Source organism: Neopelma chrysocephalum, unplaced genomic scaffold, assembly GCF_003984885.1.
Source record: "Neopelma chrysocephalum unplaced genomic scaffold, ASM398488v2 Primary Assembly neopelma1_102, whole genome shotgun sequence".
Lineage (NCBI taxonomy): Eukaryota > Metazoa > Chordata > Aves > Passeriformes > Pipridae > Neopelma > Neopelma chrysocephalum.
In genome coordinates, this window is record NW_020897765.1 from 106,832 (window position 1) to 132,143 (window position 25,312).

The 25,312-nt window shown below is 40.3% G+C and overlaps 1 protein-coding gene across 11 annotated transcripts in view; it reads left to right on the top strand.

Moving 5' to 3' along the window:
* Positions 1-25,312, top strand: part of ABI1 (abl interactor 1) — a 77,658-nt gene that overhangs the window by 12,064 nt on the left and 40,282 nt on the right. For all 11 annotated transcript variants that reach the window (XM_027695706.1, XM_027695707.1, XM_027695698.1 and 8 more), the window contains exon 2: positions 11,537-11,704. In XM_027695706.1, the coding sequence (XP_027551507.1) occupies positions 11,537-11,704 (168 nt within the window). The remainder of the gene's footprint in view (positions 1-11,536; positions 11,705-25,312) is intronic.

Sequence of the window (25,312 nt, forward strand, 5' to 3'; positions counted from 1 at the left end):
TTACATGTAAATACTGTGTATTCTTTGGTAAAACTGAGAGCATGTTTTTAGGATATAGCTGCTTTTTTTTCCCCCCCCACACAGCCACTTTTTGCTGTTTTAAATTAAAGAGTTTTCAACAGAGCTTATGAAATGTGATTGTTCCAGTCCTGGACTTGCTTGCAGATGCTCACATTGTAGTAGGAATCTTGTCTCTGGTAGCTAAGCCTTGCCAGCAGACTTAAGGGGCTTAAAATTTGCTTGGACTACTATTTCTACCTCTTGCAGTGTAGAGAGGCCATCCCAAGCTTTGAAGCAGTTGGATATGACAGATACACTGTCCCTCATGCTGCTACATGATTGTAGGTGTCCTCCCTTGGCCTGCCCTGTGTTTTAACCCAGCTCCTCCTGGGCGTGCAGATGCGGAGGCAGCGTGGGTATGGGTGGGTACACAGCTGTGGCTGATGTGTTCCTCTTGTGGAAGGACTGTTTCTCCGAACACAGCTCCTCTGTAGCTGTAATAAGACCATCATCTGTCAAGCTGATTACAGATGAGATAGCAAGCTGTCCTGGTGGCTCTATGGCAAGTGCTGAAATGGAGTAGTTCAGGTGTTTTACTACTGGAGGGGGAGACAGGGAGTGATGTGGATGTGACTATTCTTATGCATCTGGTTGCATGGAAATGCAAGCTCTGCTGTCATCTGTATGACTCTTTGCACTTCCTGCATTTGCCTAAATCTGCCCTCTTCTACATTGTACATGAAGGGGAAGCAGTCTTTAAAATCATGAGAAAGGGCATCATAAAAACACTAGTGGACTTCAATACTGATTAGAAAACTTAGCTGTAATTGTGTCTGCCAGAGGCATTGCAGTTGTATTTCTAGGAAAAGTTACTCACTTGAAGTACTGCTGTACTAACACCACAGCAATTGTCTCACCAAGGACTTTGTTTAGAAAACCAAAACAAAGCAATTCTCTCACTCCTGAACTTGGTCTCCTATTGAAGAACTTTCTTGCTTTCTTCTGTTGGTTTATGTAAGTTAGGTTTTACCTGTTGCTGGATGTGGAAATAACCAGAACTAAATGATTTTAAAACACTGTGATTTTATGGTAATCTACTCTTCTGTTCATTTTTTTTGGGGGGGGGGGTGAAAAAACAATGAAGTATTATTGACTACCATCCCTACTCTTTCTCCTTCTCTTCTCCATTCTCCTGAGCCATCTGTTTGTTCTGTTGTGTGTGGTTTTTAGAGAAGCTAATTTCCTGCTTGTTGCAATTGAAATAACCCAGTATTCAAATAAGCTTCTGCATATAAGGTTTTGGAAAGTTGTTCCTAACCATAAGATCAAATTTTAACATAATAAAAAGTAATTATTCAAAAATAAACTGAATGTAGTGTGCTTACAGCCACTATCAGATAAAAATTGTAGTCAGGTCCAGGAGCATATAAAAGTCTGAGCAATATTAGCAGCTGTTTATGGGATCAGATAGAAACAGAAACTAGGTTGATTTTTCTCCACTTACATGCAAATTCTTGTAAAAACAATCACTCCTTGTATTGCAGTCCATTGCTTTATTACCGTGAGATCACTGTATAGCCTGTGTGCTATGTGAGAGTATGTCTTGTGCTGGCAAACAAGCTACTACAAAACTGTGGGGATCCACTGGTTTCTGGTCTTAAGTACGTTTCACCAGTGTTGTTAGATGTATGATGGTTTCCTGCTGGAGTGAGTGTATTCATCTTTGAGACACTAAATAGTCAGCTGTATGGAGAATTTGACCCTATAATGGCCATTGTTTTCTTCTTTGTTTTAAGAATACTGTGATGTTTGGGAACTGCCTGAACTGTAAAATCTGGGTAGCAGCTGTGTGTCGAAAGTGACTTTCTTAAATGTGAGTACTCTTCCTGAATTAGGAACACTTGCAGTCCAGGCATTTGCTGGATGTCAGAAGGCCTATGTAACTCTTGGCTCTGCATTTTAGTGTCTTGAGATTCTTTTGGAACTGGACATGCCTGTTAATGACATTCTATGCTCTCTTTTCCCACTTACCTCCCTGCTTTGTTGTCCTGGTCCTGTCACATCTCTGACATCTCCATGTGGAGAAACCTGTTGCTGTGCGGTGTAGCTTTGAGCTTGCTTACTTTTGGACGAACCCCTTTTTGGATGCTGAGGTTCAGCATGTGGCTGTTTTGCACACAGCAGTTGAGGTTACCCTGTTGTCTGCGTTCAGAGCAATGTTGACACGGATTCATAAAATACCAGGTTGGAAGGGGACCTTAAGGACCATCTTGTCCAACCTTTCTTAGCAAAAGCATTATCTAGGCAAGATGGCCTAGCACTTCCCTGAGGAGATAATTCCAATGACTGACTGGTTGCGCTCATTGTGACAAATTTTCCTATTGTGTCTAATCGGAATCTCCCAAGAAATAACTTGTAAAAAGAGAGTCTCCATCTTCTTCGTATCCACCCTTTAAATACTAAAACATCTGCGGTGATAACCTGTGATACCAGGACTGCTGAGATGACACTGTAATTTGATCCTTTATGCTAAATCTCATTGTCTTAACCTTGCTTGCTCAGTGCTGTCTGATGTGATTTCAGGCCTGCCTAGAGGGTAGGGAGGACTAGAGTGAGGATCTGAAAAGAAAAAGGTTATCTTGGAAGCTTGCCTATGAAAGGTTATTCAATTTTAGCATGTTGCTTGTCTTCACATGTAGATTTGTTTTAGAATTCTGGGCTTAGACCTTCTGTTTGATTTGCCAAAACAGAAATAAAAAACTTATGTGTGAGCACTCATGAGTCCTTGAGAGTAAACTGAAGAGGTAAACAAAATCCATAGGTATCAACTATGTTATGATGATAACCATTGTTATCAACATAATGAAGTTAAACTTTTTCATACAGTATGAGCTGAAAAGCTTTGCTGCAAAGCAGGTTACTCTGAGCTGCCTTGATTCAAAGGTTTGTATGACATGAAAATCTGCCCAGTTCCAATTTTTCTCTCCACTTAGAGAAACTCAAGTTTGGTTCTGTATTGCTGCCACTATATTACAAAGAGGATATTAAGGTAACTAATATATGCTAAAGGGACTCCTTCCTACTCCCACCAAAGAAGATGTGAAAAATAACTCTGATGTATCAGGGAGCATGTCTTGCTAGATGAGCTAAAATTTGTGTGTGGTGCTGTCACTTAAGAAAGTAAACAGAAAGCCATTTTAATTTCAAGCCCTATTACAGAAAACAAAAAATCAATATTTGAGAGACAGTGTATAAAGAAACTAATAGGGAGTTAGAGAACTTACATTCTGTTATCTGCTGTCTAGTGTGCCAAAATAATCATACGCTCCAAAGCCTTGGGTGGCTTTCTTAGTGTTAAAGGAGGAAGGCTGCTGTGGAAGTGCCCAGGTTTTCTTTTTCTGTCTGACAGTCTGAGGGTGACATTAGAACCACAGACTCACAGAATTGTTTAGGCTGGAGAAGACTTTTAAGGTCATCAAGTCCAATCGTTACCCCAGCAGTGCCAAGTCCACCACTAACTCATGTCCCTAAGTGCCATGTCCAACACGTCTTTTAAATACCTCCAGGGATGGTGACTCCACTGCTTTGGAGCTCTGGCTGGTATCTCTGATGTCAGAGCCTGCTTTTTGTCAGCTCTGAAGAAATTTGTGTTTGATGTCATAAGGCATACTGTCATTACTTTAGAGTAAGAAGGTTTCTGTCCTGAAGCTTGTATTGTCTAAATTATGTAAAACACAGCAAATAAGACTTGGACCAAATTTCTTACGCTTGCTGCATCTACGGTCTTGTGTGTACAAGATTGTGTGAAAATGGCACATGGACATGTCTGTTTCTGTCATTTGAGTTCAGTGTGGCATGCCAATATGATTGTATGCACAGACTAAAACAACAGGCAGTAACAATGTATTGTGCCAATGTATATGTTTATTGTGACATCTCCTTTATTTGATTTGGCAAAAGAACTGAAAATTGTGTTTTCAACAATATATATGTAAATTTCTTGTTGTTTTAATAAGGGGAGTGGTTTAGTCCAAAGCCAACATGAACACTGTTTGCTGCATTGGGCAGAAAATGCTCCTAACAGAGCAGCTGGCGTGTACCTTCCCAGGCTCCATCTGTCAGAGTCTGCATTGCTTTGGAAATCACATTCCTATTGGATAGATTTGTTTCTTCCTATACTGTTTGCAACCTGGATTAAAATGGAATTCCTAAGTTGATTTTTTTCTTTTTTTTAAAGGTAGTTATTGTTTAAAGCACATATATTTGTGTGTGTATATATATATATATATATATGATATATACATGTCACTTAAACTATCCTTGAGAATAAACTTCTCTCCTTAACGAAGAAGCTTTTTTCCCTCTACCTTCCCCAAAAGAGATAATGATTAAAAAATTGAGACTCTTCTGTTTACAGTTACTCAACAGAATGAAAAGCAACTTTCAAGTAAAAATCTGCAAGGACACACTGAGGTTGACTAAATTGGTCTCGGCCCATAGAAATGCTAATTTGCTATCAGGCTATTTAGGACTGGTCAGGGGAATATTATTGATGGAAATGAAGGATTTGCTTCTAGCTGATTGTCTGGCATGTACAGGATTTGGGGGAAGGGCCTGTCTGAAACAGAGTTTGCGAATTACAGGCAGTGCTGGTTGCATTGCCCTATGTGTTTGTTGAACTACAGTAATTCGGTATGTGTCTTGACCCTTGAGATAAAGAAGCTGACTAGTCAATGATTTTTGTCAAGATAGTGTTTCTGAAACAGGCTGAAATCTTGCTTGTGGGCTGCGGTGTAGTAATGGTGGTGATCACCTCATCTTCTGGTGCCTTGAATGAATGCCAGCTTTATTGTGCACGGTCTTTACCTCGGGAGAAGAGATTTCAAGTTCTACCAGTTCCTCTGCGTTTTGTATAGCTGAGTTACAGCATCTTATCTTGGAGAAACTCAACAGACATGGTATTATTTCATACCAATGGGGTTTTTTGTTGTGGATGCTGGAAGGAAATTTACTTGAGTTGTAAATGCTAGCCTGGCTGTGTTTATTGAGGATTTCTGCCTTAGTAGATGGGAGGAATTACTGTTTACTGAATGAACTTGAAAGAATTTAATAATTCTCATTTTAATTTTGGGGTTACCGTAGTGAGAGGGATCTTGTGGTTAAGAACCGCTCTGAATGGTTAGGCATCCTTCTGTGCCTCCTCTGTCTTTAAATTCCTTCATGCTCCTGCAACAATGTTGTTTAAGTGGTTGAAATAGATATTTCTATTTGACACTACCTATCACTATGTGTACAGAGGTGTGTTGAATAGTCTGTTCTATTTCTTGTTTTCACTGCCAGTGAGGGATTGACTGCCAGGCCCCTGGAGAGAAGGCCTTGGACAGGAGGTGGACATGTTCAGTGGCTGCAATATGTTGCTATTAACAGCTTGCAAGCTATTGGGTAATTAAAGTCTTGAGCTTTCACTCACAAATTCAGGAATGGTAGAAAAGTACAACAAAATGACAAGTTATGGCAAAAATCACTTCAGTAAAATGCTGGAACATTTTGCTACTGTACATATTGTAGCACTGATCTTTGTGATGCAGAATTTTAGTTCAGATTTGCCAGTGATCTGGAACATGTGGTTGTTTGGCTTTAGTTCCCTTTCATATGGGGGCTTGGTTGGTCCTGTCATTTTATCAGGCTGTACTTGGACTAAGTCCCTTCCTGTTCTTTGTCCCCACGTAAACGCTTGCTTTTTAAATTTCCCACAGTTGTGTTTATTGATAATAATAATGATGATATGAATGGCAGAGCAGGTGGTTCCAGTAACATGAATATGGATAGTGGCCGATCTGCTGATGTTGAAGAAAGACAGTAGATGAAGTGTCTGGTGGCCCTCTGAAGTCTTATCTGTTGTGCTGTGGATGTCTCTTGTCCTAGTATGTTGGGCAAAGGTTGAGTTTAAACTTCTGAGCTAGCTCTCCTGATGGCTTACTTCACTTTCCAGCAGGGGAATTGAGGTTCTGATCAGCGAGGAACAGTCTATAACTTGTAGGCAGGTAAATTCGAGGCCAAATATAGCTCTGTGGATGTTGGGAAGTACTCAGTGCATCATCCCCTTGAAGTAAATGTTAGTCTAATGCATTGCAGAGAGAATTTCTTCAATGGGATGAGCACAGTAAACCTGTTCCAGGAGACAATTGACACATCTGATTGATGTTCTCTTTTACCCGCATGGCATATGTAGTGTAAGCAACCCCTATTTGTAAATTTTGAAGCCTTAGTTTCCCTTGCCACTTTGGAATGATACATCCCTTAAGGCTGTATCTGTGATGAGAGAAATCCTGAATGCTCTGTGCTGAGCACCTGCTAGTAATAACCACAGTTTAGATCTACTTGGATGACTTCCAGGTAGATAGTTTGCTCCGTAAAGTTCTTCAGAATATAGAAACTTGTGGCACTTGCTGCTGTAACTTGTGAGTGTGATTCTCTTCTTTCGTTTATGACTGATACTCTGATGTAATAACTATTGGTAACAGCCAAAAAGTCTACCATGGTGCAGTGTGTTTACAAGGCAGTTTAACAAGCTTTATGAACTACAGATATGGGGGAACCTGTGTCCGTGGACTACTCGCTTATTTCTGTACATGGCTCCTTGGTTATTTACAGTGATCTCTGGATTTACAGTTCATGACATTCAACTTAAATTAACTTTGCCTACTGAGCTAAAAGTCTAATCTAGTGTATATGGCATATTTAAGCCTTTGAAACACATTATTGCAGCTTGGATGTGGAATACTTGGTCTAAGCTGAACATTGTGAATAGTATAGAAATACCTAGGCCTTTTCCCATTAGGAATCAGAACTAACAAATAAACCCTTAAGATTAGCTAGGAGTTATTAAAAGCCTTATCAGATCAGTGAAGCAGCATCTTCAAACTCATAGATGCATCTGGAAGTTCCACATAAAGTTACAAGTTCTTTCTTAAGGGAAGTTAGCTCTTGTTTTCTGAGCAGGGAAAGCACTTTTCAGAAATCCATTCCTTCTACCTTGGAGTGTCCCCAGCTAGTTCTCAGGGAGTCTAGGAGTCTCCAAGCCACTGCCTCAATGTACGTCTTCACCTATAGAAGTTCTATAGAAGTATTTCCAATTGCCTTGAAAATGAGATGCTGTAGATTGTAGCTAATGTAAGCCCATAAGCTAAAAGTTTTGGCTGCATGGCTTGATTTGGATATCTGAGCTAAAATGGCAAGACTTTAGTGAAGGAAGCAGAACTTTGAAACCTCAGCTGTAGTATTTGTCTTATCAGGAAGTATACATTCCATAAATGACAGAAGAGAATACTGATGAAAGTATTGATGACCTTTGTGTAGTTGCGTTCTGTGAATGCTGATACATGACAGAGATTGCTAAATCTGCAACTGATTGTAGTAATCCTGGTCTTCTCTTTAATCAGTTAATGATAGGTGGAATTCTTTTTTTAAAAGGAGAACCAAGATGTAAAACTGAACAATTATCTTGTGTTTACTTGTGAAGCAAACACAGGTGCGCTGCACTGTTGGAATTGTTAAATGTGCATGAGCAAAGGCATATAAAACTGAGTGTAAAGCTGTCCCTGTAGCTTGATTGCTGCACTCGTCTGAAGAGGTATACTTAACAGCTCTGTTTAGTTTAGGGATTTTTGGGCTGCTTTAGGGCAGTTCTCTGTTAGTAGTTCAACCTGGATCAGTTTTTCTGTGCTTGAATTTGTGCATATTCCAACAGCTGAAGAAGAAAAATGTAGAACAACACATGCCACATATTAAAGAGACATTTTTCTTTGTTTCTGCTGTGGCAGCCAGCCTTGGTGTGATCTGATGAGCTACTTTTTCACCTTTATCAAATGGAATCAGTTCTTCTGGTGGGGAATTTGTCTTAGGGAGTTTCAAGCACAGTGAATTGAACTGAAAGTTCAAAAAGGGAAGACAGAGGTTGGACAACAGGAGTGAGGGTGTGGGCCGGTGTGTTTGCAGTAGAAAGTTTGACTTCTGAAGATGATTTGCAGTGTGAGCTGATGAAGTTTTTGGAGGAAGCCTGTACATGTGCTGTATGAACTGGAAGGTGGTGGGAATTAGCTGAGAAAGCTGGGAGGAGAGATGGCTTGGACACTGCACAGACAATGTTGTGGGGATGTGCCTGTGTGGGTGGTAGTTTGGAGAGGGGAAGAAAATGTGACTTGTAAAGATCAGCTGCAGATGGACAGGTTCCTTGATCATTTGACCTTGACATGTCACTGAACTGAAGACTCAGTAAAAGAGCTTCTTCACTCCTTTTACTGTGGCAGTTGCTTGGGTGCAGAATCAGTTTTGACTTTACTGTAGTGTTTATGTAAACTTTTTAAGGAAGCTTTATAATTGAAGTTTGCCAAATTTGACAAAAATACATGATATGCAGTGTGGAATGCCATGCAAGTTTAGCTGTCTCTTTATGTATCCACTTGAATTATAGGAGAGGTTTTCTTTTTTTTTTCTCAGTATTAAACCTAGTTATGTGAAAGCAATTTCAAACAGCAATTTTACCATAGTAACATGACTGTTAAGGGTCAACTGAGGATACAGGTGGGAGTTGTCAGGAGGGAAACTTTAAAAGCTCTGATCTGTATTTAAAGAACATAAGAACATCCACTTTCCTACTATAGGACATTTAAACTTCCATTTATATCAAGGACAACCGAAGAAAAAACAGTATATTTGAAACTTCTAGTACGAGATCTTAAAGTAATTCTGAACCATTAGGAAAACAAGTCAGTTGACAGTCTTTGTATCCATTCTCTTAAAATTTGAATAGCTAACTGGTGCTTATGTATGACAGCTAAAGTATCTAAGGGAATGTAAACATCTGCATTTTCTTCTATACCGCTCTTAGTTTTTGCTTAAAAGGAAGGTGAAAGTAATAATTTAAGAACACTGGAACTCCCATCTTCTTTCTGTTACTATCACATAGTTCTTGGCTTCTCCCTCTACCCTCCCCCCTTTGCTCTCTGTGAAGCTTTTAGCTTATATCTTGTGGATGCCAGCAGTTCTCATTAAAAAATGTAAAAGACTATATGTCAAGTTAGTTCTAATCTGAACAGTTAATCTGCAGACTGAAATTGCCTGAATTATCAGCAAGGTTTGAAAATGTTTCTAAACTAGTTCTTTATGGAACGTGAAATACATTCCACATCACAACTATGTTAATTTAATCCTGCTGCCAAACTAGTAATTTGAGCAAATAACTAAACCATTTGGTGCTTAGGCAAATGAGGACAAGGCACTTGATCAACAAATCATTAAAGACTAAAAGAAACTTGTTGAAGTCTTGTCATTTGACAACATTCATTAATTGGGTGCTGTGACTTAGTCACCTGCTAGTGTTTAGTCTAACAGTATTTAGTTGAAACTTGGTAATAAGAAAACTGCTTACTTGAGCTACAATTGAGTTTATGTGAAGTTATACTCGTGTTGACTGCTGCTTTATTGGCTGTGTCTTGTTCAGTAAACATTTTATTTCAGGTACCACTGAGGCTGCTGCCTGCATTTTCAGCATTATCCATAGTGATGGAACTTCAAGTATAAATTATCAGTTGTTTTCTTTAGTCTGTAGTTCACTAGGACACCATTTTTGAGAAGTCACTACAAGTGGTGATTTGAAGTTTAAAATGCCTCTTTGGAAAGGTGCTTTTGGAAATGTGTTTCTTGAACCTGTAGTAGTAGTTGTCTTGCAGATTCTTCACCAGCAAAATTTTTTTTCTAGAAAAGAAAAATGACTTTTACTAATGTTTTCTGGCAGCTAGAAATACCAATACTCTTTTTTAGGTGAAAGGTATTTGCTTGCATTTGGAAATACTAAAAAATAGAGTTTTATGTACTATGTCCTTAGTACATGCAATAGCTGTTCTGCCTTTTGACAACAGATTGCATTGAACTGTTCTTGCTGCTTCACATTGTAGGAAGGCATCTGTGTATGAATCCGTTTGAAGGGTGGCATTAACCAAGTGTTCTAATAAGTGTCAGAACATTGGTAGGAATGTTAGTCATGAATATGAACAAAATTCCTTGATTGGAGAGGAATTCACCCATGTTTTAAAAACTCTGTAATTAAAAGGTAGCCTAGCACAGCATGTGTTGCAGTATTTAGGTTGCAATGCAACTTTTATAATGTATATGAACAGCTTGCCTTCTGGTTTTCTTCTTAAAAATGAGAGGCAGGATTTAAAAATGAATGAGTGCCTGGAAAGTGGAAAACATAGGGCTCGCTTGAATGCTAATGGAATGTCTTTGTTTCCTTACTTTGTGCTTAACATTGTAACTCTCGCATACAATGTGTGTAGAGTGTTATTCAGAGAAATCAACAATAAAAATAGAAGTCTAGTTGGAAGGGGCTGTTATTATGAACCTTTTCTTTTGGTTGCTAAGATCAACTGTCTATTCCACAAATAAATAAAATTGGGATGAAACTATGCTAGCACTGAGTCATTACATACTGCAAACTTTGTGCAGTGCACCTCTCCTGCAAATGGAAGAAAAGATAATTCTGGATAGCTGCAGTTTGCAGGTTAGGTAACAGATAAAGAGCTGGCCTCCACTGCCAGCTCCCAAGGTGTGATACAGGGAGCACTTCAGAGTGTGTTCTGTGTGTATGTGTGTTTTCCTCGTGGAGGTGGTGTTGGTATCTCCCATCCTGCCAGAGAGAAGGGACTTGCTTGGGCCATGCAATTCAAGTTATGTAAGCAGCTGATCTTGGACAGTAAGCTGTCCTCTGACTAGAGAGCAATGCCTTGGGACAAATTGAGGACTTTACCTTAACAAGGTGTGATTTCAGTGGGAAAGTGATCCTTTCCTTATGTTTTTGCCCTTTAGGGAGAAGCTTATGCTCCTTTCTGATACCTGAAAATATGTGTGTCTTTGCAGTCGATGATAAATCTTCTCAGCTGTCAAGGAAAGTTTATTAAGGTTTTGTGCGAGGAGGGATAATTTCACAAATACTCCAGCATGCAGGAGGCCTCTGTCCATCCCATCCTGATGCTCTACATGCCTTCTCTTGGATTGTAGGAGTAGTAGCCAGCATAGCTGGCGGGTTGGCTTTGTAGATAGCATGTGTAGTAGAGGCACCCAACTGTGGGAAAATATTTTTCTGCCTCAATTGGCCTGGGCTGCGTGACTTCATAAGAGAAGGCAAAAGGTGCATTTTAGTGCATTTTCATTGGGAATTGGAGGCTTTTTGAGAAATGGAGCATTGGACAGGCTGTAGAAACTCAACTCCAACAAATCATGATGCTGTTGTTTTTCCTACTGAATGAATTGTTTCTTGGTATGTAATTTTATTATGGTTAAATATTTTTCAAATTCATTATCATCTTCGTATGACTGAGAATTTTTAAAATGTACATGTAGATTAAATACTTTGACTGCACAGTCAGATCTTCTTGATTACAGATTCTTCTAAATATAGGTTGTATTTTTTGTTCCTGTCCTTTGCCCCCACCCTTTTCCTGGCCTGAACCAGATGTCTTGTTCTTTTGCTTTACAGGCTCCAGATAAAAGGAAAGCATTAGAAGAGACCAAAGCCTACACAACTCAGTCTCTAGCCAGTGTTGCTTATCAGATCAATGCACTGGCCAACAATGTATTACAACTGCTGGACATCCAAGCATCCCAGCTACGGAGGATGGAGTCCTCCATCAACCATATCTCCCAGGTAATCTTTTTTTTTTTTAATAGAAGGCTGACAGTGTTGGAGGAGGCATTACTATGTCTCTTGTAGTATTGAGCTGGATAGTTTATGTTGATTTCTTTGAATTCTCTGAGTATTAAGATAGAAAATGGTAAGGCTTTTTTCTTCCAATATTTATGAAAGCCACTTTGTGATGAAGGTCATGTCCAAAATAAGATAGCTCCTGTATCAAGAAATTCTGGAGTCATATTTGATTTAAAGCAGGAATTAATTTTTAAGATTCCAAGATCTGAAGCTGCAGTTGAGGGAGGGTTAGAGAGAAGGATTCTGTTTCTGAAGTAAATCCAATTAGAAGAGCCGTGTAAGTGGTGGTATTTTACTTAACATTGCAACATATGTGGTAAGTTCATTTGTTTTCATACCCTTGCAGGATGTAATTTCATGTGCTCTATTGAGGGGCAGAGAGATTAACATGCTGCCCATTACCTGCTCAAGCCAAACCCCTTCCCTGCCAAGGCAGTTGAATGAGTGAGCTGACCTAACTTGTACTGTGACTGCAGTATTGCTGGAGTTATTGCAGTGAGAACATGGAAATAGATGACAGGGGAGAACAGGCCTATCCCTGTCAGTGCCAGCCTGTATCCCCGTGGCTGAAGCTTCACCCTGGCTGTCTGCTTCTGGGGGGGAAGGAGTTGCTGCTGCTGCCTGCCTTGTACCTGATCATTTGTCTGATTGCATGCTAACTGAGCCAAAAAATGTCTGCTGTGTTTAATCTGGAAGTGGCTTGTTGCATAACCAGGTGTGTGTCATACTAGTGCCAGTGAAGGCAGGGACAGGAGTCAATTATTTCACCCTTACAGTGCCTTCGTTAGGGAAGCCTAGCCATGATGATGATGATGACACTGCTGTTCTGAAATGGGCTTGAGTGAGTTGTTAAAAGCTCAGTGTCCGTTCTGTCATATGCTCTTATTGAAATTCAGTCAGATCATTGTTGGGCTTTGATAGTCCTATGTCTATCTGAGATGTTTCATAAACAAATATCAGAGCATTCAACCTAGCATGTTCTTCAGTGCAGCCAGTGAACTAAAAACCTTAGTTGGTCAAGCAGTATCCTGTTAGTGGTACATCTTAGACCAAATACTTGAAAGAAAATGCTTCTCATGGTCTCTGCTGTCTGCCTCCCCATAGGCCCTGCTAACCTCTCCTTACTATTCTTTCAGAGTTGTGGTTTCTAAACCTATTTCTGTGAAATGGGAGCACAGTGGTTCGCTGAAACATGTTAGCAGGGAGAAGATTCCAGTGCACATGAAAGGGCCCTCCTATTAACAATCCTGTCAAAAAGGCTTGTCAAGTTAATATGTGCTGAGAACTAGACAGTGTGAAGTATTTTAAAAAAGTACCTGCCACTGAAACAGGAAAGTAAGAGGAAATGCAATTACTGTAGATAAGTTTTCTGTTCTGTTAAATATTCAGAGTTCTTGATGCTGGGATTATGATTAACTCTGAAGAAATGACTGGATACAGGACTGAATGTACAGACTTTCCCAAGCACTGGATGCCCCTTTATACTAAGCACATCTTTTCTTACGTGTTTCAGAGCTGCAGTGTGTGTGAAGCAATTATTGTTAAATTCTCATTGACCCACTAATATGACTAACCATGGAAAAAGCCAAAATGTTTGATACTAGCACAAAAGGTGTTAACCCTCCGTACTATTTGCTGCTTGAATTGAAGGCACTATGCTGGAAGCTGTTGAGTCACCTGATACATGAACTGTTTGCTAAAGACTGTGAACAATCAGTGCTTTGTAGAGCTTTTGAGGAGTGTTTAGCAAGGTCACTTGCTTGTAGTTTCTGTCTTGGTTGGCCTTTCCTGAAACTAATCCTTGCTTATAAATGAACCTCTGCAGACTAATTTTGTAGAATTAAACTGGATACAAATAATGCACACATAGCAGCTCAGCTATTTGCTTTGAAATGTTTCTGCTCAAATGCTTCAACTGCGTTTCTTAAATTTGCTGTGCACTTGCTGTGATAGACTGTTTTTAAATGTTTCAAGATCTCCAGAGTGTCTTTCCCTGTGCCTGTATCAATTGTGAATATTTTCATGTCACTAAAGCATGGGGATGAACAAATTCTCAAAATGGCATTCTTTTCCAAGAAAGAAGTATTGCCTAGAAACACAAATCCGAGTCAATTACTCGATTCTGGAGTTTGCAAAAAAGAGCATCTATCTGTGAAATAAGGTACAATTTGATAGTTCTTCTTTCCAAGGAAGAAAATCCTGTGGCTCTTCTGACCTACAGGTAGTTTCTGTTCTCATAATGTTTTTCAGTTCCCTATGCATGTTTTCCAGAATGACTCTTGGCTAAATGACTGAGTAGTTAATCCTGATTAGTAGCCACTCAGTATTTTTTCTGGGTGTGTATCTTCACTGGAAAAAGCACTCATGAGTGAGGTGATAAATTAGTGTGTTATATTCTTACTGGAGCCACAGGTGGAAAGTGTGCCTGGTTCTGTAGCAAATAAATTACTCAGCTTTGGTTTCTTGTTGAGCACGAACACAGAGAGGCTTCTCATGAGTAATCACAGTGTGGTGAGGGAGTGCTGTTCTGAGCACACGGAGGCAGTGAACAGCTCCAGGAATTGGTTTCAAATAGCAGCCAGCGTAACAGCAAAAGCCTGCCCAGCTGTATCTGTATTTTCTGCCTAGTTGTCTTTCAGCAGGTTCTGGAGTGACCTACCATGTAACGATTTACTACACCCAATGTGTAAAGCTATGCACATACAGCTCAGCTAACCTATGGAGGTTTAAATCCTTCATATTGACTTTAAGCATTGCCAACCTGACTTGACCTTTCCAAGCTGCTTTAATATGGCAGAGCAGAGACTTCACTGTTCTGAAGAAAGTTCACAAACCCTTCTAGTGTAAGAGATCCTACTCATCCTGTTTGGCAACATTTGGGGGAAAAAGATAGTAAGTGTATACTTTGCACCAATATGAGAATCAAGACTTCAATAAAGGTATTAAGTTCAGCAAATGTGACACCAACCTACAAGAAGGGATGGAAGGAGAATCCAGGGAACTACAAACCTGTCAGCCTGCCTTTGGTGCCAGGGAAGGTCATGGAACAGATCTTCTTGAGTGCCATCATGCGGCACGTGCAACCAGGGGATCAGGCCCAGCCAGCTGGAGTTTGTGAAAGGCAGGTGCTTCTTGACCAACCTGATCTCCTTCTGTGACAAGGGGACTTGCTTAGTTACATGGAGGAAAGGCTGTGGATGTGTCTGCCTGAACTTTAGTAAAGCCTTTGACACAGTTTCCCACAGCATTCTCCTGGAGAAACTGGCTGCTCATGGCTTGGCCAAGGGTGCTCTTTGCTGGGTAGAAAACTGTCTGGATGGGCGGGCCCAGAGAGTGTTGGTGAATGGAGTTACATCCAGCTGGCAGCCGGTCACCAATGGTGTTCCCTGGGGCTCAGTTGGGGCCAGTTCTGTTTAATATCTTTATCAATGATCTGATCAAGGGAATCAAGGGCACCCTCAGTCAGTTTGCAGACACGCCACGTTGGGCAGGAGTGTTGATGTGCTGGAGGGTAGAAAGGCTCTGCAGTGGGATCTAGACAGGTTGGATTGATGGGCTGAGGCCGGAGGTATGAGGTTCAACCAGGTGCAGTGCTGGCTCCTGCAGTTGGATCACAACAATCCCATGCAGCACTACGGGCTTGGAGAAGTGTCTGGAAAGCTGCTTGGCAAAAAAGGACCTGGGGATACTGGTAGAGAGTGACTGAACATTAGCCATCAGTGTTCTCAGGGGGCCAAGAAGGCCAGTGGCCTCCTGGTTTATATCAGAAATAGTGTGGCCAGCAGGACTAAGGAAGTGATCATCTCCCCTGTACTTGGCACTGTTTCTTGGTTGTACTCCCCTCTTCCCCGCCTCCTCTTGGAAATGAGAGCTGACTTAAACATGTACTTTAAGATAAATTTTTTTGCTGCTTCATTTCCACAAAGTTCAAGAGAATGAAGATGGGACAGCCAAATTTGTCAGAGGAGAGAGGTTGACAGGGACATCCTTGTTTATTTTGTCAAAACTGAAAAATGTAACAGATCAGCGCTCACATTTGTGTCAGAGCAGCAGCAGTACTGGGTGTAGCAACTATTCCTTTTTTTTTTTGTCTACATAAACAGTTTTTAAATAGCTCAGTATTTAAATCCAAGCATGAAGAAAGCAATAGACTCCTTTTTAAGAAATGATAATTTTCACCAGGGAAACACTGCCTCCCTCAAACATTCAGTGTTAAGATTTTCTTCTGCATTTGAAGCTCTCCTCTAATGCAAAATAGGGCCTATTGAAAAACAATCAGTTCTGAAAGCTTAACTCAGCAAAAAAAATGGAGAGACACATGCACATCTTTTGTTACCATTAAAAGTTAGAAACTTTTAGAACTAAAAAAAACCCCCAAAACGATGAATTAGTTCAGAAGAATCTTGCCTGTTACAATCCATGTCTAATTAATTGCACGCGTAATTCAAGTGTTGCATGCAAGCAGAAAGCCAAATGTTTCTGTTGTGTGGTTGTCTAGCTAAAGTCAGGGCAACAGTGCAGGTATGGAGATGTCTTCTTGTAGGCCTTCCGAAACTTACAGCTGCAGCCTGTGTTGAACCACACATAGACACCACCCCCAAATACTAAGGCCTTTTCCATTGGATGAGCAACCAGTCAGGACTGATGTGGATTAGGTTTCAGAGAAGCTCTGCTGAAGATATTCTGGGGTTTGAAGGAGTGAGCTCCTAAGTGGTAGCAAGTTAGTGTCTGATGACAGGGAAGGTGAGCGCAAGAGCTGTTAGACTCTCAGCAGATCTCTGCTTGAAGAGGCATAAGGCAATGCATGTACAGTGGGGATTCTTGATGTTTGAGTTTGTGGGAAAGAACTTTCAGAGCGTGCATGTACTTTGGATTAATGTGATACTGCATTTACAGACTGTGGTGTATGATCACAACACAGTTTAACTTCATGTTTGAAAGCTAAGAAGTAGAAAGAGGATAGAAAATGTAACACGTGCTAATGAATGTGGGTGGTCATGCCTAGGAACAAGCAATTATGTGAAGTACTTTAGTACACTTATAGATGGGAGCAAAAGACCTTTCCAGATCCTCTTAGTGGTGACTGTGCTTCCAAAGTACAGCTGTCCAGGTACTTTTACCCTCTTTAAAAAGAAGAGAATGTTTAAAACCCTGACCTTTCTCTCTCACCTGAAGAACATATGGGCTGGATGAAAAAACTGTTAACTGGAAAGCAAATTAACCAGAACTAGCAAATGGTTGATTGCTGCTAACAAGCAGGGTCAGTACTGGAGCCCACACTGTTCAGAACATTCTTCAGAGACCATTCAGAATATAAAACATGCCCTCGACAAATCTGGGAATAACTCTAAATTAGGAGAGGTGATTCATATGCTGAATGGCAGAGCTTCAGTACAGAGGAGCCTTATTGAACTAGCAAAATCCTTGGGATTTTGGGTGAGGTGCAAGGCCCTTAGGTGGAATAACCCTGGTGGGAGGTGACTCTGAGTAGCCATGTGCTGGAAAGAAGCTGGTGTGCTGATGGGTGCTGTTCTGGGCATGAGCCAACAACACAAGGCCATCTGAATAAGTGAAGCAGTGTGGCAGGGCTGCCTTGGGAAGAGTGTGACTGGCAGATGAAAAGCAGTGATTATTATCTGCTCTGCAGTGATGAGACTTCATCTGGAGCACTGTGTCCCTGGTTGTTTTTTTTGGTTGTTTGTTTTTTGTTTTGTGTTGCCTGCCCCTGCCTTGCTCAGGAGTGATTTAGGAAAGTGGAGATAGTTCAGGAGAGAGGGATGCTGAGATGGTAAGGGGTATGGAGCATGCAGCCTACAAGGAGAGGTTGAAGGAGTTGTGTTTGTTTGATCTGACAAAGAGAAAGCAGTAGCTTATGAATACGTAAGTCTGTCTGTCTTTGCAGTTAGTCTTTTACTTGGTAATGACAGTGTAATGTTGAACAGTTAGCCACAAGTTGAAGCTCAGCAGGTTAGTACACGGAGTTGGGAAAATCGTTTTTATCGTGGAGTGTGGTGCAGCACTGGAACAGGTTACCCTCTGCCTTGACTCTTTTCAGTGTTACGCTGCACTAGCTAGGTATATTCTAAAAGTTGACTTTGGATCCTTGCAAGGCACATTCTGAGTTATAGGAAGTAATTGGTCAGTGGGGGAGACAATTATGAAGTCAGGGGAGAAACTGCCACCACGTGGCTACAAATTCTTATAAGCTCCACTTCCACGCATCCAAAAGTACATTAAGAGACCAAAAGTATCTGCAGGAATTAGAGCATCATCTTATGTTGCATACAGTAGAAAGATAAGGTCTTCTATCTGGTTCCCTTGGATTGCTTGTGCTTGTCAACAGACACAAATATTCTAAATATGGCAAATAAACTTGTACCTTTTGTTTAGATTAACCTTGCCTTGGGTGATGTTCCCTCTCCTAATAAAGTACTGACAGTTATCTCTGTGGCCTTTGCTTCACATCCTGTTCTTCCTGTTGTCTCTGTGATAGAGGCCAAGGCTCAAGAAGTTGTACTGTGCTTGCTCTGGTTATCTGTCTGCTTATGAAAATTGTTGTTAACTTTGTGCATATCAGCTTCTACGTGATATATATAAATTGCTCAGAATGTAGTATAATGTGTAAGGGTTGCCTTGTCAGCTGTTCTGTTGAGAAATTCCCTTCATGTCCACAAATGAATTCACACAGGATCTGATTTCTGTGCAGTTCAGCTGATGCAGTCAAAAAAATCCCCAGCATATGACCAACAAAAAAATCAAAGCAAACCTGCCCATGATAGTTACGTACACCTATGAGAGAGTACCAACAATGTCAGCCTTTCTGTGATGGGGGAAGAGCAGCTGTTTTGAAGAAAACTGGAATGCAGAGTTTTGAACATATTTTTGGGGAATGGGAGAAATTGCTAACTTTAATAGCCATTGACTGTAATGAATTCCTTTATATGCTTATTCCCATTCCAAAGTCCGGTGAAAGGACAGTCCGAATGCATAGTTTTCGATGTGTTTTAGACCATTAAAACCTCCTTACTGCTCAGTGAGTATTTGGCTGTAAGCTCTAGATTCCTAATTAAGTACTAAATTAAGAGGCCTGATGCAGCCTCTTGTTTTCTGAAAAAATCCCAGGACTGTGAACATTACTCTGAAAGGCCTTTTTGATAATTTTGTGCATCAAAGGAGTCATTGGTGTTTAATGAAAACCCCTCATATTTGGAAGTTATACCACATAGATGAATCATGTCACTAACCTGCTATAAAGTCACATATTGGACTTTTCAAGAAGTCTTGGGGTTTTTTTCTTCAGATGCTTCTGATTAGGTTGTTACCCGAAATTAATTTTCCTTCTATTTCAAGTCTCGGTAAACCGGCATTCTTCACACGCGAATAGCTCCTGGTTTACATTGAATGAAGGTTTTGTTATGTCTGACAATGTTTTAGTTGCATAAATGCAGAGTATGAGGTGATGATAAGAACATTGTGCTAATACAGCAGAAGGCGATCAGCTACTGAAGCATTTAGTCAGTTGCCGTGCCCAAACCATCCAACACAGCCATTTGGGACATTGGTTTTCATGGCAGCTGGACAGTGTTATGCTTGAGCTGACTGTATTTGGGGGAAAGGAGGGGAAAAGTACAAGACACTTATTGAGGAACAGATGAGTCTTGGTTGTACTGCATCACTGAAGCTGCCCCTCTTCATAGTCTGCCACTCAAGCAAACGAACACGACCTGCTAGGTGCTTGTGGCTGGACTTCTTGTGCCTTTCAGAAGGGAATTGCTTGGTGCTTTCTGCTGGGGCATGTAAGTGCTTAGTTAATGTTGATCTGCAGGTGGAAAACCAAGTAATGATTTACATGAGTGTTTTATAAGTCAGTACAAACGCTGTGCCACTTTTTATGATGCTGCTGGGTTTGACTTTATTCTCTTTATTGGCAGGGTCCTCTTCTGGGACCTATTGATACCTGTAATGCATGTCTTGTAAAAGCTTACAGGTCTGCATATACATGCAGAGAACACTTTTATTATAATTTCCATTTGGAATACTCACCATACATGTAGAAATGACCACCATAAAATAGGTCTGCCTCTTCCTTAATTTCAAAAAATAGATTACTAAAGCTGTCATTTTCCTTTCTAGCGTTACTTTCTCGTTCCAACAAATAGTTACATTATTTAATGGTTTTGCCTAATACTGTGCCTAATTATATCTTCTGGGCACAAAAATGTAAGTAGTATCTGACCATAGAATCATAGGTCTTGTATGTTGTTTGCTTCCTCTTTGAGAATCTGCTGAATAGCTATGGCTTTTTGCTGAATGTATCCTTGTGTGAGTGCTAATGTGCTGTGGTTTTGTAGCTTTAGTTGTTCATGCCTAAAAGCACTTGCTTTTTCCCCTCACATGTTGTCCTAGGGTGATTATTTACAGTGGATCCATCAGTACAATTCAGTCTGATCTCACCAGGATCGAAGCATACCTTGCTATTTCTCTGACTGGCTTCTCTGTCTTTGCTTGCAAGAAAGAAATAATGTGTTGTCAACCTGATCTTGTCATGCTATCTCAAATTCCTGTATATGGCAAAACCAGGAGCAACAAGGATGTGATTAAAAGCTATTAGACTTCTATACAAAGTAAGAACGAGTAGGATGGGGACCTTAGAGTTAACAGGGATCGTGATGGAAATAGTAAAACACATTGCTTCAGGAAAGGTCAGTTGGGCCATCGTTTGAAAATACAAGAACAAGGAAATTGAATAACGACTGAAAAGCTTGATTTGCATGTAGGAAATTCTGCTTCCTTGTTGAACTCAGTGTCTTATAGGATTGTTTTTTTCTTCGTTTTAAGTTATATTTTTGAACTGTGTTCAAAACTAGGCTGTATAAGGTTGCAGGATAAGCCTTCAAACCACAAATCAACCTTTATCTGACTGGAAAGGAGATAAACGTCGTCTTTGGGAAGCTGATCCTTCTTTGTCCATTTATAGGATTTTCTTACGTGTGTTGTTAAGTCAAGTATTGAGCAAGTTACAGCAATGGCTAGATGGACTAAAAGACATGAGTTGTACAGTGGATAAGGCTTGTTTCCTAAGCTAGGCTGAAAAAGGTGTTAACTGAAGTTTTTGAGCAGTGTACATATTTTTCTCTCTAACAGCTCATAGGTAGTGTATGGTAAGCTAATAACATGCCAGTTTGTGTTGACTAGCAATTTGTTTATTTTTCTAAATAGTTCTTGAACTTCTAATTAAAAATTAGATTAAAAAAAAAGAAACTTAACCTGAAATTATGCACTTGATCTGCGTGTGTCTCGGCAAATGAAACATGGCATTTGAGAGTGGAAGGATAGTAGAAATATTTGTTATTCCAGTGTTCCATCTGCAAGCACTTTTTGCCTGCTGTGATGATGAGTAAGATGCGGAAGTAACTGAGAACAATCTCCATTTGGGAAATGGAGAAACCTCTAAATCGTAACAAAAATGTACTAACTTCACGTCATTATGGATCATTAAGATAAAGAGACAGGTCCAGTCAAAAGGCCCTAAACAAGTTAGACTTTTGTAACTAACTAATCTCTTACCTGCGTCACAGAATTTTGGTTTAGTTTCTTCAGACAGCCTAAATCTCATGGTAAGAGACAGCACTGACAGAGTTATAAGCCTGTAAGCTGATAGGAGCTAGAACATCTTTTATTTTATTAGTTCCACTGCACACTGAGGACGGCCTGCTCACAACTCATGTATTACTGTTTTAACCTCCTCCTAAACTGATGTGTTATTAAGCGTATCACAACATTAACATACTGTGTTATGAATGGTGTTCATCCTTGTGACCTGTAGACATGTCCATTAGTGCCTTATTTTGACTGTAGCATGACAGCTGACAACAGAAGTGCTCAGTATATTACAACTTTGAAGCACCCCTGATGTAGTGGTAGCATTTGACAGTACTCTTGGCATCTGGATGCTAAAACTGGAGGAGAGAACTTCTGAGGGTGCTTTGGTTTATATAACGAGTTTTTCCCTCTTCTGAATACAGGCTGTGGCACATTAACAAATAACAAAAAGCTCAGGAAGCGGGGGATGGTTTCCGTAAGCTCTCACTGAGAGAAATTCAAGTTCAGTCATTGGGGATTTTGCTGCTTGAAGCATTCCTCCTGCAGTGCAGTGTGCTGTGCCCCTGGGCTGGCAGAGAATATCAAGCTTCAGTCCCAGTTAGCTTGCTTCTTATTTCTAGACCTCTAGACGGGGGAGCAAAAGGAGATTGAGGGGACCACAACTCTAAGTTGCTGGCACTTTATTTTCAACTCAACATCTTTATGTGACTGTATTTCCCTGGGCTGCATTAAGTGTGTAGACCTTTAGTCAATGCAGAAATTCTTCAGAGGTTCTCCATACTAGAGCTGGCTGAATTGCTTGGAATAAGTGTATCTAACATATTTATTATTTTGGAAACTATTCGAAAAACTTTTTAAATATTGATTTCCATGTGAAGTGTTTGCTTAGAGTACATTTAAGAGAATGCTACTGACTGGTCAACTACTTTGAGAATATTGAAAAGCATCATCTAATCAGTAGAAACTGAATAAAGAAAATGTGGTGTGAATTTTTCCAAATGCATTTTTAGAAATCAGAGGTTCTGCAAACAATTATGTGATTTAAACAAACATCCTGGGAAAAAAGACTGTGAACAGTCTGCAGATCTTACTCAGATAAAGATAATTTTACTATGTACTCTTCCCCTTCTGCCCATTTGCCTAGATTTCTTCGTTGTTCTTAAAACAAATGCATGGTTGTTGTTTATATTAGCTATATACTTCTGTGAGTAAACGCACTCTATACTGCTGAATGGATATACACAGTTTAAATTCAAAAAGTTCATTGACCTCGCTTAGGAAAACCAGACTTTACCAAAGCAGTGGGGAGGAGACAGGCCACAAAAGTTTGCACAGCTGTCTTTTTTGTAGTCCATTGAACTGTGTTTTGATGTACCCCTTCATCTCTCAGGGAGATATTTTTCTCCTCACCAACACCTCCCTCCCTGATTAAGGTAAGCTGTAGCAGTATATTGATCTCCATCACTTTCCTGTGCAATTAGGTTTCTTGCAGACATTCAGTGACTCTTCAGTGTGTGTTTAACTGTCCAGTACTGCACAGGTCAGTGTCCATGGTGGTTGTTATTGTGGAGTGGGTGGTAAGGCTGCCTCTTGAAATGCTGTGGTGCCGTTCAGAGGCTTGTAACCCACCACGGTGTTTGGAGCACCTTTACCAGGGCACTAGTCTACCTTCCTCATGTGTGAACACTTAATTGGTCAATATTTCTGTAGTGTATCTCTAACTTTTGTCTAAAGTGACAGTAGGAGATGTCCAGTCTCTTTTTTTCCTGATGCTCTCTTGTTCCAGACAGTGTTTTGTTCTCTGCCCCTTACACCCTGAATTGTGGGCTCAATTGTCCTGGAGGCAGGGCCTTGAAAACTGCAGACTACTGGCTGCTTCCTTCGACTGGCTTCTTTCTGTGTATCATCTCCAATGGCTGATGATCCTCTTCTCTCCAAGCCTTTGCAATCAGATTTAATCATTATACTAATAACTGCACAGTGAAAATGGCTAATTTCTGAGCACATGATCAGTGTAACTAATGAATTTACTGTAGCGATAGCAGGATAGCACATTCAGCAGCAGGAACGTAGTAGTGTACTCCTCTCTGTGTCTACACACAAGACTTTCTGTTCAAGCATTGTATTGTCTTTCAACCTACCATCAAGCTGCAGTGTTTGTGTTCATGTACACTTGCACAGAACCCAGCAAAGATCTCATTCTGAGTGCATGCATGTACAAGTCTGAGATGTGGTCCTGGTGGAGGGGTTGACTGGTGGCATGGTTTTTTCTTCGGCCAAGGTCCTCTGCCACAGTGCCTTGCCTTAGTCAGAAAACATTTTGCTGGGTAAGATTTTGCTGGCTCAGTATGGGCTAAGTGCTGCTGGGACTGTTGAGGCCATCTGGATGTTACCAACAGATGTAACTGCAGTATTTCATGTCAGTCGTGGCCAAGAGTAGGAGGCTAAGGGAAATCCATTTACAGAAACAATGTGCAACTTCCTGTTTGAGTTGTGTGTGGAAATAAAAATGGCAATGGAGAAGTAGAGCAGTCTTAGCAATTCCATCTCTGCCCTGACCCTTCCTCCCCACCCTGTTAGACTGGTAAACGTCATACATACTTGTGATTTGATTGTCTGTCTTCTGCTTTTGCTTAATATATCCCAAATTACAAGAAGTCTGTATGACTCAGTCCAAAATAGTAGCACAGTCTTAGGAAACATGTGAAGGAATTTTTGTTAACTCTCCTTTTTTGTTAGAGTATCTTAATAGGTTTCCATGTGCAATACTGTGGAAACTGGGCTTTCAGAAGAAGTTTGGGCTGAGGGAAGTTCATGATGCTTCTAAGCTTGTCCTGTGTCGATGTACTTTCAGAAGGGATAGCTGCTTACTGAAGGGGATTTGAGAAAAGGGAGACTGCATCAGAAAGTTGAACTGTCTTATTCTATATTTGTCTTTAAAAACAAAAGTGATGAGCTGGTCAGATCCTTGTTGATTTAATATTTAAGTGATATGGAAGAGCTCTTTGCTGCAATAAATATGCTGAAGGTAGTAGTATAGATACTAAGTTAACTATAAAGTGGAATAAATATACTGAAAACTTGTAAGTGGAATCTATAGTGGCTGAGGGTTGTTCCTGCCACCTTATTTTACCCACAGGCAGTGAGTCTCATCTTGCAGTGGGGAGTGAGAATGAGTCTCTTGCAATGGGGACAAGAGGAAAAAATGGCCATTGCTGGTTATCCCTCCACTGGAGTAGCACCTCATAGTGTTTTTGTAAAAAATCTTGAAAAAATCTGGAACTTTAGTAACTATCTTCTGAACAAAACGCAATCTTCATCCTTTGAACATTTAGGAAACAAAAGAAGATAAAAAGACATTTGATGTATGGTAAGTTGTGTTCATGGCACTAAGCCAAGATGTTTTGTGGTGCAGATAGTATGGCCTTTAGCCATATGATGTCTGTTTAATGAATACCTACGAATTACTCTTGGTGCAGTGCTGACCCAGCTGAAAACTAGCTCATCTCCCACTAGCTTATATCACTGCCATCAGATGGCATATGGTCGAAGAGGTATAGAAATAACATTGTGCCTGGTTGATCTGTAATCATGACTATGTCAGTAGGTGGTTAGAGGATACCCAGCATCATTCCAACATATGTTGTCCTGCTTTATGTCTTAGGGAAGTGGTCTGTCAATCTTAGACACCTCGTAGGCTGTGAATTCACATGGAGAAGTGGGGTGCCTGGGAGAGGCATTTTTGTGTAATGTGTGGGTTTTGTTGGTTTTGGTTGTTTGGTGGTTGGCAGTTTTTTTTTTGTTTTAAGAAAAGTATGTGTCTGAAAATTAATGCAGAAAACATTCAAGCAAATACATGTGACAAATGAGAATAATCCATTTAACATAAACTTTATTATTGGAAAGTATTTTATTTTGCTATTAGAGTTGATAAAATAAGACACT